A 15,465-nucleotide genomic window follows, 5' to 3' on the forward strand; every position below is an offset into this window, starting at 1 on the left:
TCTATGGTGAAACATATCACCAGCCCAGGTGGGATGCATGAGACAAGTGCTCGGGCCTGGTGCACTGGGAAGACCCAGAGGAATCGGGTGGAGAGGGAGGTGGGAGAGGGGATCGGGATGGGGAATACGTGTAAATCTATGGCTGATTCATATCAATGTATGACAAAACCCACTGAAATGTTGTGAAGTAATTAGCCTCCAACTAATAAAAAATAAATAAATAAATAAAAATAAAGTAAAGACCAAAAAAAAAAAGAATACGTGAATATTCATGCTGGGCCATTGTACCAGCTTCTGTTTATTTCAAAGTTATGATCTTATATATATATAGATCATATTTTCTGACTGCAAGGAAATTAAATTAAAAATCAACAATAAAATAGGGAACTCCCTGGCAATCCAGTGGTTAGGATGCCACATTTCCACTGCACAGGGCCGGCCAACTGTTGGCTTCATTGATTTTTCTCTATTATTTCTCTATTTCATTTATTTGGCTCTTCTGCTTGCTTTGGGTTTAGTTTGCCCATTTGCTAGTTCCTTAAGGTAGAAAATTAGGTTATTGTTTTGAGTTCTTTTTTAATATAGGTACACAGTGTTTTAACTCCTATCGTTTGTGATTTCTCATTTACATTACTATTTCTTTGGGATAAACTCATTCTATGGGGCAGCATTACCTTGACACCAAAGCCAGATGAAAACATCATAAGAAAAGAAAATTACAGACCAATATCACTCATGAATAACAATATAAAAATCCTCAACAAATACTAGCAAACCAAATCCAACAGTTTATTAAAAAGATTACATGCTATGAAATAAGATTTATCCCAAGAATGCAAGAACAGTTCAATATAAGAAAATCAACCAGTGTAATACATTACATTAATAGGACAGAGGGGAAAAAAAATACACGACCATCTCAATTGAGACAGAAAAGGCACTTTAGAAAACCCAACACAAATTCATGACAAAAACATACATAAATTTAGGAGTAAAAGAGAAATTCCTCAATAAGAAAAAGGGCATTTAAGAACATTTAAGTAATATATTCAGTGGTGAAAAAAAATGAAAGCTTCCTCTCCAAGATCAGGAACAAGATGCCTCTTACACCACTATTATTCAACATTGTACTGCAAGTCCTAGCTAGATCAATTAGTCAAGAAAAAGAAAAAGGAACCAAATTAAAAATGAAGAAAAATACTATCTCTACTTGCAAATGACATGATCTTATATGGAAAAACCTGAAAAATTAGAATATTAGAATGAATAACAAATTCAGTGAAGCTGCAGATTACATCAGGACACAAAAAACAGTTGTGTTTCTATACACCAACAATGAAAAGAAATCCAAAGAGGAAATTAAGAAAACAATATCTTTATAACAGCATCCAAAACTATAAAATACCTAGGAATAAATTTTACCAAGGAGTTGAAAGACTTATACACTTAAAATCACAAAACTTTACTGAAACAAATTAAAAAAGACATAGAAAAGTCAAAAGATATGTTCATGGATTGGAAGACCTAATATTATTAAGATGTGAATAATACTCAAAGTAATCTGCAGATTCAATGCAATCCTTATCAAAATTCCCACAGAAGTGAAAAGCAGATCCTCAAATTTATATGGAATTTTAAGGGTCCCAGAAGCTAAAATAATTTTGAAAAAGAGCAAAGTTGGAAGACTCATACCCCCTGATTTCAAAACTCACTACAAAGCTAAAATAATCAAAATAGTGTGATATTGGAATAAGAATAAACAGACACATAGACTAAAAGGATAGAACTGAGAGACCAAAAGTAAATCCATACATAAATGGCCAAATGATTTTTGACCACTGGGTGCCAAGATCATTCAATGCATAAAGAATAGTCTTTTCAACAGATCCTAGGACAGCTGGATTTCCATAATCAGAAGAACTAAATTGGGCACCTATCCCACACCATAAACAAAAACTAACTCAAAATAGATCAACAACCTAAATATAAGAGCTAAAATCACAATGCTCTTAGAAGAAAATGCAAAGATAAATGACCTTGGATTTGGCAATGGATTCTTAGCTATGACACCAAAAGCACGAGCAATAAAAGAAAAAATAGAAGATTGGACATCATCAAAATTAAAAACTTTGGTGCTTCAAAAACACTATTAAGAAAATGAAAAGACACCCAACAGAATGGGAGAAAATACATACAAACCATCTACCTCATAAGGCTCACATCCAGAATATATAAATATATATATGAAGAATACATGAGAAGACAAACACCCAATCTAAAAATGGGCAAATGATTTGAATAGACATCCCAGAAAAGATACACAAATGGCCAATAAATACATGAAAATATACTAAACATTATTAGTCACTATGGAAATGCAAATTAAAACTGCAATGTGATACTACTTTAAACCAGCCAGGATGGCTATCATAAAAAAGGTGGACAATAAGTGTTAACAGGATGTGGGGAAAAAAAAAAAGGATGTGGAGAAATTGGAACCCTCATGCACTGATAGGAGGAATGTAAAACAGTGCTGCCACTTTGGAAAACAGATCACAGTTTCTCAATAAGGTAAACATGGAGTTACCATACAACCTAAAAATTTCACTCCTACTTGTAGACCTAAGAGAACATATGCGTATACAAACACATGTACATAAGTATTCAAAGCAGCTTACTCACAACAGCCCCAAACTGAAAATAATTCATCAATTGAGGAATGAATAAGCAAAATGTGGTATATCCATGTCATGGAATATTATTCAACCTTACAAATGAAATGAAGTATTGATCATGCTGCAACATGGATGATCTTTGAAAACACAATGCTAAGGGGAAAAAGCTAGGCACAAAAAGCCACATATTGCATGATTCCATTTTTATGAAATGTCCAGAACAACAAATCTACAAAGACAAAATTAAATTAGTGGTTACCAGGGATTGGTGAATGAGACAGTTAGGGAGTTACTACTAATGGATATAAGATTTCTTTTGCAGGTAGTGAAAATGTTCTGGAGTTAGGTAATAGTGATTATTATACAGCATTGTGAATATATTAAAAACCACTGAATTGTACCCATTAAAACTGTAAATTTTATGGAATGCAAATTATATTACAATTCTTAAAAATATTACATACCAAAACTGTATAACTCAAAGGTACACACAGAAAAAAATTAATGAAGTAAGCATCTAATTTAGTAAGTCATAAAATTACAATTGCATCAAAAAGAATAAAATACCTAGGAATAAATCTGACTAAGAAGGTTAAAGACCTGTTCTCGGAAAACTGCAAGACACTGATGAAAGAAATTGGAGAGGACACAAACAAATGAAAAGCCATACCATGCTCATGGACTGGAAGAATTAATGCTGTTAAAATGGCCATACTACCAAGACAATCTACAGATTCACTGCAACCCCTATTACAATACTAATGGTATTTTTCACCAGATTAGAACAAATAATTCTAAGATTTGTATGGAAACACAAAGATCCTGAATAGCCAAAACAATATTGAGAAAGAAGAACAAAACTGAGGTAGCACACTCTCTTACTTCAAGCTATACTACAAAGCTACCGTAATAAAAACAGTATGCACAGGTTGCTTTGTGTCCCACTTTGGACACCATGTATTGTCAACTAAAAAAATATAGAAAACTGCTAATAAGAATAAAGGATTTATTTGGGTTCTTTAAAAAACAACAACAACAACAATATGGTACTGGTATAAAAACAGACACACAGATAATGGAATAGAACAGAAAGCCCAGAAATGAACCCACACTTATATGGGCAATTAATCTATGACAACGAAGTCAAGAATACACAATGAGGAAAAGACAGCCTCTTAAATCAATGATGTTAGGAAATCTGAAGAACTACATGCAAAAAAAACAAAACTCAACTATTTTCTCACACCATATACAAAAATAAACTCAAAATGGAATAAAGATTTAAATGTAAGACCTGAAACTATAAAACTTCTAGAAGAAGCCATAGGCAATACACTCTTTGACATCAGTCTTAGTAATATTATTTTGGATCTGTCTCCTCAGGCAAGGGAAACAAAAGCAAAAATAAACAAATGGGACTACATCAAACTGAAAAGTTTCTGCACAGCAAAGGAAACCACCAACAAAATGAAAAGACTGCCTACTGAACGGGAGAAAGAAACTCATAGGAGATCACATTTGTGGTAATCAGTGTTGAGGGGTAGAGGCAGAGAGAATTAGATGAAGGTAGTCAAAAGATACACATTTCCAGTTATAAAATGAATAAATACTAGGGATACAATGTATAACATGATAAATATAGCACTGCTGTATGTTAGATATGAAAGTTGCTAAGAAAGTACATTCTAAGAGCCTAAGAGTTCTCATCATAAGGAAAAAATACATTTTTTTTCTATTTCTTTAATATTGTATCTATATGATATGATGGATATTCACTAAACTTATTGTGGCCATCATTTTATGATGTATGTAAATCAAATCATTATGCTGTACATCTTATACAATGCTGAATGTCAATATATCACAATAAAACTGGAAGGAAAAAATGTCATAAAATAAATTCTAAAAATAAATCCAAAGAAAGCAGATGAATGAAATAACAAGCAAGAAAGATTCATAATATGGAAAAAAAATACTAGTAAGAATAAAGTAAAAAATCATTTTATTTTAAAGACTTATATTGACAACCCCCTCACAGGATCAATAAAGACAAAAGAGACAATGAATAAAAGAGATGTTATCATTACAGATGAGGTAAAGTATATTAAGGATAACTTCATGTTAATAATTGAGAAAACAAGATGCAAAGGATAAACTCCTAGAAAATAAAACCCTTCAAAATAGTTTCAAGAGAAAGCAGAAGATCTGAAAAATTCAATGACCATAAAAGATACTCAATATGAAAAGTTAATCTTCACATAAATAAAAGAGCAGGCCTGGTAGTTTTCTAGACAAGTTCCACTAAACATTCAAGCAAGAAATCATCCTCACCTTATGCAAACTCTTCCAGAAAAACAGGAAAAGAGAACATTTCCCAGTTCACTTTGCCAGCCAAATATAGCACCCATATCAAAACTAGATAAAGTAAGTATGAGAAAAGGAAACTATTGGCAAACCTCACTCATGAATGTGGATGCGAAATTATTGTATAAAAAATTTATATCATTACTCTGTTGTTTTATCTCAGGAATGCAAGGTTAATTTAATATGAGAAAAGTGATCAATGTAACTTATTGTTTTAATGGGTAATTTAAAACAGCTAATTCTAATAATAAAGTTATTTCATAACATTAAGTTTCATTACTCTCATAAAAGGTGCATACACACACACACACAAAACCTAGAGTAGAAAAGTTTTTAGTGATGAAATCTATAGTCAACATTTAATAGTAAAAGCTTTTCCTTTGAAAGAAGGGTAAGACCAGAACATAGTCAGTGCTAGTGGGCAAGCAGCAAGCCTGGCCAGCACATTAAACAAGAATGAATATGTAACAAAAGTTATAAGCATTGAAAAGAAACAAATTTATCATTATTGGCAGATGCTATACTGTCAGTTAGAAAACCAAAACAAGTACAGAAAAATGAGTAAAATTCATTACAGTTTAACAAGCTTGCCAGATGTAGAATAAACTTAGAAGGTCAGCTGCATGCTACAGTATCAGCAATGACCTGGCAGATGTCATTTAAAAAGAGATACCATTTACAACAGCAAGAAGATGACAGAGTACCTAGGAACAAATCTCAACAGGTGTATAAGCCCTTTACAATGAAAATTATAAAATTTTATTGAAAGACACTAAAGACCAAAATAAAGAGACATAGCACATTCTTGGATAAGAAGAATCAAAATTGGAAAGATGTCAATTCTCCCCAAATTGGTCTATATAGTCTATACAATTCCAAATTAAAATCTCAAAAGGGCTTTTTGTAGGACTTGGTAAACTGATCCTAAAATTCACACAGATGAAACAAAATCAAAAAAAGAAAACCAGAAAGAAAGAGCAAGAGGAGCTAAGAGACTCTTTAAGAAGGAATTCATCCTGTCCAAATGCAGGATTTATAAAGCTTAGTTCCACAACCAGGATTCAAACATGCACCCCCTACACTGGAAGCACAGTCTTAACCACTGGACCACAGCAAAGTCCCCAGGACTTATAAATCTATAGCTACTAAACCAATGCACAAGGAGCAAAGGGGTAGGCCGAGGGACAGAAAGGCAACTCAGAAACAGACCCACGTATGTGGGAACTGTACGGCAGGGCTGGACCTGCAGGGAAGGGACAGACTTCCCAGTAAACGGTGCAGGGAACAGTGGTCATCTGTGTGGGGAAGAACTGAAGTTAGATTCCTGCGGGGGAGAAGAGTGCTTGAACACAGAGGGCTGGGAGCCAGGCTGAGAGCTGCTGGAGGAGGCAGGACGTCAGAACAAAGCAGAGGTGGTGGATCTGACAAAACCAAAGGGACAAGAAGCAGCTGCAGCAGCGTGGTGGGGACGCACGGTGGACTGGAGCGGGTTAAGCACTGAACTGGAATGAGGAAGGAGATGGCGAGGGAGGCCATCTTGAGAAACTTCACTTTGAAGGGGAGCAGCGAAATGAGCGGGGAAGTGGGTTCCAGAGACAGGCAACTGTTTGGAGGCAGGCAATTTTCCCTCATGACCCAGAGCGTGAAGCGACGGATGAAGGAGCCTGAGGGAGAACGGGGTCTAGCGCACAGGTCAGGGGCGGGGGTGCCCCTGAGCGGGCACAGTTCTGCCACTATCGCAGGCAGGAAGGCAGCAAAGACAGGCACAGGTCCAGACAGGCTGGGGAACTTGGAGGTGGGACCATGAGGGGGTGTCCTGTGAAATCGGACAACAGTGACAGTGAGGAGGCAGGTCTGAGGAGAGACTGGGAACATACCAACCAACAGTGGAATTGCTGGGCTCATACAAAGTGCATATCTGAGGTCTGAGGCTGTGAATTTACAGGGAAAGTACTGCCCTAAGTGTGTGATTTCTCTCTAGGCCCGGTTAGCGGTTCTGGAGCCGGTGGAGAGGGTTCAATTAGGATTACGGTTGTGCCAGGTAAGAGCAACAGAGGGAACTAGGAGCCAAGAAACTCGAGTGTTTGCAGGGACAGCATTAAAATGCTGACTCCAACCTGGCAAGGATGAGGATGCTAACCTATTAAGAAGAGAAGGCAGGGTAACCGAGGAAGGATACCCATGGTCCCCAGGGAAAGGTACCAGAAGGACCAAGGAGGGAGACGGTGGGCCAGGAGGAAGGTCCGGAATGAGGAGAGACAGGAGGTAGCCAGACAGCAAGGAAGTCTCCTCTGTCAGCACCCCGAGCTCAGGCTCCAGCAAGGCAGTCAAAGGTGGCTCTTGGGAATTTACACATTTTCATCCTCAAAGCAAATTTGCAAAACCAGCACAACTACCCCTATCTTACAGGTGAGGAAACAGGCTCAGAGAGATGACATGTCTTGTCCAGGGCAGCAAGGCCCAGGACCCCGCCCCCCAGGTCACCTGGGTAGTTGCGGCAGCCCCCCGCGGTGCTCCCCCGCCGCCAGGTGCCCTCGTACAAGGTGGTGTTCCAGTTGCGGAACCTCTGGCTCTTGAGCGCGTCGGGCGTCAGGTTGCAGATCTCCAGGCGGGTGAATTCACGCATGAAGTCTCGGAATGACATCCTGGGGGGTCGAGTTGAGAGTGAACCACGGTGCCCAGTCGGAGCATCAACAGACAGGGCACAGCTGGGTTTTGGGGGGGGGGGGGTTGGGAGCTGGGGTGCCCACTCAGACTGAGGAGGGGGCTGCTCACCAGAACTCCCCATCCTCCATCTTGATCCGGAGCTGCTCCCGCACGTAAGGGTCCACGCCATTCCACTCCGAGGAGCTGCGGGAAAAGGGCACTGCCAGGGGCTGGCGGCCACTGACCTGCCCAGGCTCTGTCCCTGGGGGCCTGTCCTTCCCTGGCCTGGGTCAGGAGGCCTCCACAAGGTCAAGTCCAGAGACCCCAGTCCCAGAGGTGATCTTATGAGGGCCAGGTCAGACACCTCGAGGATGCTCGTAGGCGGGCACAGCCGCCGGCACGCACAGCTTGAGCTTTGCCAGGGCAGCCCCCAGACCCAGTCACATGCAGATGGGCCCCTCTGTCCAAACCTGAGTCCACTGTGGGCTGGCAGAGACCCCAGCAGAAATGCCAGTGTCACTGAACAGTCTTCCCAGGCCTCCCCGGCCAGCGTCCGTAGCCCCCTCACCCGTCACTCCAGGCTCCCGTCCACTCCACCTCGCCCCAGGGGTTCCGCATCCGGATCAGGTTCACCATCTGGCCCTGGTAGTTCACCTGTTCCCCAGAACTCCCGTCAGCGCCTGCTTCTGGCACATACTTTAACACCCCTTCCCGCCACCTCATCCTCACAGAGCCCAGCTCAGCACCCAGCACCCACCGTCAGAAGCGCAGCTGAGAAGCCTGTCTGGGCATAAACTGCTGAGGGAGGCAGCTCTACACACAAAGTACAGTAAATCAGGGTGGGACAAGATAACCATCTCTGGGTGAGAGTCCCTGGGAGATAGGGAAGGTGCTGCTGGAGGTCACGGGGAGAGTCGGCCTCTCCCACAGCCTTGGTCACAGGCCAGAGAGGCAAGGAGGCTGGAACCACCCTTCGGGGAAGACCTCCATCTGGGGCAGTACCTGCTTGGCCCCAGTCACAGAGTAGGCGTGGCCCTTCACCAGCTTCTTGAAGGTGACAGCCTCCATGTCCAGAATGCTGGAGATCTGCAGAAAGACACATGGGCTGCAGCCACTGTCCCCACCCCCATTCAGGAGATGAGCCCTGAGTCTTGGCTTTCCCTTGCATACACCCAAGTTACTGGGAGCGATAGGCAGGACCCCTGACCCCATCTCAGTCCCTGGAAGGGGGGCTGCTGGCTACTCCACCAATGTTACTGCTGGTGAGGGGGCCTGTGCACCCCACTGACACTGCTTTTGGCCAGAGCTGGCCAGACCCTGGGCAAACATGCGTGAACACAAACATACAGCCATGCAAAGCCTCTCCCCTCACCCAGGAGCCATGAGGTCCTCAGGGGATGTCATGTGGAGGGACACAGGGAGGCAGAGAAGAGGGGTGAGCAGAGACTGGAGTTGGGTAGGACTGGGGAAGAGTGCGGTGGCAGGGTTAGGGTGGAGTGATGGTGGGGGTGGAGGCCGAGATCAAGGATGAGGGGGGTCTGAAGATGAGTCGGGGAACATAAGAGCAACTGAAGGAACAAATGGGGAGCATGGGGCCCACGGGAGCTGGGACTCAGGAAGAGCTAAGGTCAGGCTATGAACTGGACAGTGAATGGGCATGGCCTCAGATGACAGGAAAGAGGAAGTCGAAAAACATGCTGAGGTCTGAGGTTTTGGGGACCAGGAGGAAGCCAGGCATGGAGGTGGAGGACAGGACTGAGTTGATAAGCGAGGCTGGGTGAGGATCCGGGGATGGTGTGAGGTGAAGGACAGGGTCTGGAGCCAAGCCCGCAGAAAGTCTGAGGCTGGGCTGAGTAGAGAGAAGGAACCACTAGGAGACTCAGGATGGGGGAGGCACTCACATCGATGGAGCAGCCCAGCAGGGAGCCACGCTCCAGGGCCTTGAGGATGATGTTGTAGAGGTCGCTGGGTGCCTTCCGCAGCTCATACCACTCGGTGACTCCGCCGGTGAAGTCCTCAAAGCCCTCAGAGGTACTGCCTCCTGAGAGGGCCTCGTAGCTGCCATTCACCCTGGGGGTGGCACAGGTCAGCACTCTGCACCGAGCAGGACCCCCAACCCTGGGGGTGGCCCGGAGCTGTCCCTGGGCCCCCACTCACTTGGCGTAGGCCTTCTCCAGCAGGGCGCTCCAGAATTCATTGCCTTGGGCAGAGTGCACGAACACCAGCTTCCCATCCTTCGTGGGCAGCAGGTCATCCACCACCACGTCCACCCACTCACCAAACTGCCACAGCTGGGGGAGGAGGGGCATAGTGAATCCCTGCTTTGAGATCCCTCAAGCCTGAGGTCAGGCCTCAGCAGCTCTGCCACTCACTAGGTATCTGATTCTAGGCCATGCATCCTAGACACAGGATCTGAGCAAATCATCCTCTCCCAGCCTGTTTCCCTCCCCCACAAAAGGGAGCAGTAATGCCTTCCTAATGGGAAAACTAAACAAGATTAGGCAGGTAAGCTTGTAAGGCAGCATTGTTGATATTTTTGCCTCTTCAGGTACAAAGACATTGCAAAACCCTTGGACCTTGGCTCTGCTGGGACCTACCATGACCCCAGACTTTCCCCCTCCCCACCATTCTAGGCCAGGGTGTGTGTGTGTGTGTGTGTGTGTGTGTGTGTGTGTGTGTGTGTGTGTGTGTGTGTGTGTGTGTGTGTGTGTGTGTGTGTGTGTGTGTGTGTGTGTGTAGCGAGTGGGGATACCTAGGTAAATTAGATGCAGAATGAAAATGCGGGTGTGTGTGTGTAGGGGGGTGGGGATACCTAGGTAAATTAGGTGTGAAATGAAAATGCGGGATCCAGATCCTTCAACCACAAGATGGACTGGATTCCCACAATCGCGGGCTTACTTCAAAGATGCCTTGAAAGGCAAGTTTCCCAGTGGGGGAAGGAGTTCCCCCGATCCCAGGCCAGAAGTGACTGTGCTACAGCACTGGGGGCCGTGAGTATGCAAAACAATGGGGCGAAAGGGAGGAGGTGCACCCACAGCGCTGGGTGTGGAGAAGTGAACGGGCCAATCAGAGGCCGCGGAGGATCGGATTGGCGGAGTGAGAGGAGGGGGTGGGGAAAGGGCGGCGAGGCCACGCCCCTGCAGACCCGCGCAGGTAGGTGCCGCATTGTGGGTCCCGCAAGTCAAGCCATAAGCGCCAAGGCGGGTGAGGATTAGGGCAAGGTGCTCCCTGACTAGTCGGAAGGAAAGGACACCAGCACCAGGGGGTCTCATCCAGGGTTGCTGGGCGTATCTCTTCCCGAAAATGAGCCTGCTGAGAATTCATCAGTGTGATTTGAAAAGTGGGCCCTGTGCGCCAAGAGCATCAGGAAAAGCTGGTTTAAATAAACTTTATCCCGAGTCTTTCTTTTCCGCAGGGCTGGAGACTGCCAGAGTACAGGAGGAGTTGGGGGTGAGGGGGTCGGGGGAAGACTGAGGCCAAGGGTGTAGATGGCCACAGGTGATAGCCGATTTTCCCCAGCGGAACACTATTTCTCAGACGGGGAAACTGAGACCCTGAGGAGGAAAAGGGTTTGTCCCACAGGACATAACCCAGAGAATTTTCTCCTCTTCTAAGCACTTTTTTTCCCTCCAGTGTGCACAACCAGCCAGGAAAACTGCCACCCAAAATACCTGCCCAACCGTTTCACACATGACAGATTCTCACACATGACAGACCTGAGATGGAATCAAGAGGTCAAATACTTTTGGGGTGGGGGTGGGGGCTGGTCTGACAAGGTGTGGCCCTGAGCCACCCTAACTTCAGGGTTCCCCCTGCCCATCTCCATTGCCTGCTACCCCTCTCTCCCTCACCACGCCCCCCCCCCCACCCTTTTCCAAGGTGCATGTGGGGCTCCTCACCTGGAAATGGAAGATGCCAGCGTAGCCATCCTGGAAGCTTTGGCCATGTGGAACTACTCGGTGCAGGAGGGTGTCATTGAGGGTAAGGGAGGCGATGGCAGCCAGGAGCCAACAGTCCCCTGGGATGGGAAGGATCCACGTCAGGTCTACTCTACCCGTCTTCACCCAGTGAGTGCCATCCTGGGGAGAACCTGGGACTCCCGGGGCAGGGTGCCCCTCAACTTACAGAAAAGACCCAGGAATCTGGGCAAACCAGCCCCAGCACTGAGAGCCAGAGCCTGCTCGGGCTTGCAGGAGGGAGAGGCTGAGGCAGAGCAGGAAGGAACGGGCACAGGGAACTACCACGGAAAAAACACTTGGAATCCCCCAGGGCCTACCCAGCGCGCCCTGGCAGATGTCCGTGCGGGTGGCTCCATCCACGATGAACTGGGGGTTTGAGAACAGCTCCTGCAAGAGACCCAGAGTCCTGTCTCTGGGCCAGCCCCTCCTAGAAACTGGAACCCAGCCATCCCAGACCCCACTCTAGGGACCTGGCGTCCTATTCCCACTCCTCACCCAGGAAGGGGGTAAACTGAATCCCACCCAGGGTGGCCCCTCTCACCGTGGGACGCTTCCACTTGATGCCATAGGTTTTGGAGGAGTTGGGGCCCAGCTCCTTGAAACCCAGGCTCTGGGGCACTGGGGGGAAAGCCTCGTCACGGAAGAGGGCCCCGCTTTGCAGGCAGTGAACCCGCAGCTGCTCGTAATCCTGGCCCAGGTACTTGATGGCATTTTCATGGCGGCCCAGGCCCAGCCCCTTGGCCCGCTGCTTCTGCACTTGTGCAGACACCCCGGTGCAGTACACCGGAGTGATGAACTCCTCGGCCATCCTGTGGGACAGAGGGGCCCGGCTCAGAACCCAGGCCTTCCCAGGGCTAGAGCTGGGGCTCCTATCTGCTAACACTGCTCTCTGGCCCGCTGCCATCCTTTCTCCCCAAGCCTGTGGTTTCCCCGCCTCCTCACTAAATTAGGGTTGGCAACCATACCTCTCTGCTCCCAGAATCCACGAGAGGGGGCTTCCCATCCCCCAGGTGCGCTGGCTACCATCTCCCTACCCCCACCCAATGCTACCACCTCTCCGTTCCCAGACTCCCATTGTCCCGGGTCTGCAGGCCTGCGGTCAGCCAGTCAGGTGGGGAAGGGCGGGGCCCGAGATAATAGCACAAGGAACGAGGAAGGTGGGAGACCCCGAGGCAAGTCCTCTTTGAATGCCCCTCTCCCCAGACTAGCCAATCGCCTAGGCACTGGCCCCTTTCCCAGGCTTGGGGGCTGAGAAGTCCAGGCAGTCCGGGGTCCCCCTCCCCAGGCTGCTGAGACGGGTTGAAGGATCAGGGCTGCTCGGCCTCAGTCCTTTCCCCTCCCGCCCGCCCCCAGTCCAGCCTCTGGAGACAGTGAGGAACGCAGCCTGGGGCGGGCTCCGGAGTCTTGCGGTTCCCGAGCTCCCGCCCCGTCGCAGGCACTCAGGGAGCCCGGGGGGAAGGCAGCCCCGCAGCCAGGATCCAGGCCAAGCTGGGGGAACACCGGGCCGGCCTCACCCTCCTTACCTGGGGGAGGAGTGTTGGGGGGTCGCTGCGGTACCTGCGCGGGCTTCCCGGGTGGCAGCTGAGGACAGGGCCCAACCAGGAAGAGCGCTCCTCCCCGCCCTCCTCCGCCCCTCCCTTCTCCTCCTCCTCCTCGGGCTTCCACCCGGCTTCCTCTCCGCCCTCTCTTCTCTCCCCGACGATCTCTCTAACTCACGGTATATCCCCGGCCCTCCTCCGCAGACGCGGGGCCAACTCCGCGAGAGGACAAATTAGTCAAAGACAGAGTCGTCCCCGGGGAGCGGCCAGCGCCTGTCGGGTTGGGGAGGGCTGGGGCCCGGCCGCCAGGGCAGCGCGGGGGAGCGGAGGGGGAGGACGCGACAGGGGGTATTTTTAACCAGGGGCAGCAGCTCGAGTTGCAAGACCGGGCGGCCCCACCCCACGCGGCGGCTCCGGAGGGCATTCCCGGGAGTCCAGCCCTGAGGCGCCACCTCCCGCAGCCCGGGGTCCGTCCCCCTCCCCTCCATGGAGCCGCAGCTGTCCCCCCACATGGCCCCCGCCCCGCGCGCCCCTAGTGTGCGGCCGAGATTACCTCGGGCTGCGGCAGCTGCTCGGAGGAGGGGCCGGGCCGGCGGCGGGCAGACCCCTGCCGGACGCTCTGCAAACGGCAGCCCCACCCCGCCGGGTCCTCGCTGCAGCCGGGCTCCCGGGCTGGGCCGGTTCCCCGCCCCCACCCCGCCCCCGCCCCCGCCCCCGCGCCCCGGGGCGCAGGCTCGCAGCGTCGCCACCCCGTTTTAGCGGCTCGCGGCATCCAGGCGGGGCTCGGGGAATCGGTGTCCCGGACCCGGGCTGGCTGCGTGACCTTGGATGAGTCCCTGCCCCTCTCGGCCTTAGTTTCCCCATTCGCGCCGCGAACGGGATGAAATGAGGAACTGCGGGATCCCATCTTGCGCTATGAGGTTTCTTGTACCCGGAAATTGCGAGAGGCCAGCATCCTTGCCCTCTCCTCCTGGCCCTCCCTCGCCCACCCACCTGGGAACGCCCGTGTACCGCTTTACCCAGGAGAGGGCGGCAGAGGCTGCGAGGCGGACAGCAGGCCCACCCTGGACCCGGAGAGACCCTGCCACCTGAGATGCAGAAGTAGGAGGGACGGAGACCGCAGCGGATCCTCGGCTCAGGGCTTTTGATTGACCTTGGGGGCCCCAGCCAGGAAGGTCGCGGCCCTGACATGCTGTTTTCTTATTGTTCAGTCCCTAAGTCGTGTCCGACTCTTTGTGACCCCGTGGACTGTAGCCCGCCAGGCTCCTCTGTCCATGGGATTTCCCAGACAAGAGTACTGGAGTGGGTTGCCATTTCCTTCTCCAAGGGATCTTCCTGACCCAGGAATCGAACCCCGCGTCTCCTGCGTTGGCAGGCGTTGGCAGGCATTGGCAGGTGTTTTCTTTACCACTGAGCCACCAGGGAAGCCCCTTATGTGATGTACACACAAGCCTTTTGTTGGGGAAACAGTGCATATAGCCTTCCTTGCTTTTGAGGGCCCATGACCCCAAGAAGGTTAAGGGCCTCTGATCTAATCTGACTCTTATCTCACTCCTAGTGAACAGATGAGGAAAACTGAGGCCTAAGAGTGCGGGTTGCTGATCTCCTTCAACTGGTGAGTCAGGCCTGGAACCAGCTTCTGAGCTCTTTGCTCATCACCATTGGGCATTTATGTGTCCAATCTTGACCAAACCCTGCTGACAGGTCTTTGCATAGCAGACCCATGACTAAGGCAGATGAGGCCGGCTAGAGGAGGCTGCTCTCCTGGTTCAGCTTTGGGGTTTAAGAAAGGTGAATCCGGGGTACTCTTTCTACCCTCTTCTGATGTCTATGTCAGAAGCTTTCTCTATCTCCTTTATACTTTAATAAAACTTTATTACACACACACACACAAAAACTGGGATTTTTGTCTTTTCCTGACATTAAAAGAGCTGCATCTAAAGTTTTTCCATTAAATGTAACTTTGACTCAAATCTTTGTCAAACTGAGGAATTTTTCAAAGAGTTTTAAATTACACATCCCCAGCTGGTGCTAGTGGTAAAGAACCCAGCTGCCAAAGCCAGAGACATAAGAGACCAGAGTTCAATGCTGGATCAGGAAGATCCCCTGGAGAAGGAAATGGCAACCCACTCCAGTATTCTTGCCTGGAGAATCCCATGGACAGGAGAACCTGGCAGGGTCCAGTCCATAGCATTGCAAAGAGTCAGACATGACTGAAGTGACTTAGCATGCAGCACATTGAATTTTAGGTTTGTCATAACTTTTCTTCAAGGAGCAAGGGTC

At 48.5% G+C, this 15,465-nt stretch overlaps 1 protein-coding gene across 4 annotated transcripts in view; it reads right to left on the bottom strand.

Moving 5' to 3' along the window:
- The window catches only part of CAPN1 (calpain 1), a 28,597-nt gene extending 14,708 nt beyond the window's left edge, over window positions 1-13,889 (bottom strand). Inside the window, exons 1-10 of one of the 4 annotated variants that reach the window (XM_043927124.1) lie at window positions 13,736-13,889; window positions 12,186-12,453; window positions 11,962-12,031; window positions 11,585-11,703; window positions 9,843-9,976; window positions 9,587-9,755; window positions 8,688-8,771; window positions 8,254-8,339; window positions 7,815-7,889; window positions 7,524-7,684 (exon numbers count right to left, since the gene is read on the bottom strand). In XM_043927124.1, coding sequence (XP_043783059.1) covers window positions 7,524-7,684; window positions 7,815-7,889; window positions 8,254-8,339; window positions 8,688-8,771; window positions 9,587-9,755; window positions 9,843-9,976; window positions 11,585-11,703; window positions 11,962-12,031; window positions 12,186-12,452 — 1,165 coding nt within the window. In that variant the 5' untranslated portion in view covers window position 12,453; window positions 13,736-13,889. Of the gene's footprint in view, window positions 1-7,523; window positions 7,685-7,814; window positions 7,890-8,253; window positions 8,340-8,687; window positions 8,772-9,586; window positions 9,756-9,842; window positions 9,977-11,584; window positions 11,704-11,961; window positions 12,032-12,185; window positions 12,454-12,609; window positions 12,934-13,167; window positions 13,331-13,360; window positions 13,512-13,735 lie in introns of those variants that run through there. The other 3 variants (XM_043927127.1, XM_043927126.1, XM_043927125.1) reach the window with 3 other exon arrangements.
- Window positions 13,890-15,465: the final 1,576 nt, after the last annotated feature.

Source organism: Cervus elaphus, chromosome 2 (genome assembly GCF_910594005.1).
Source record: "Cervus elaphus chromosome 2, mCerEla1.1, whole genome shotgun sequence".
NCBI lineage: Eukaryota > Metazoa > Chordata > Mammalia > Artiodactyla > Cervidae > Cervus > Cervus elaphus.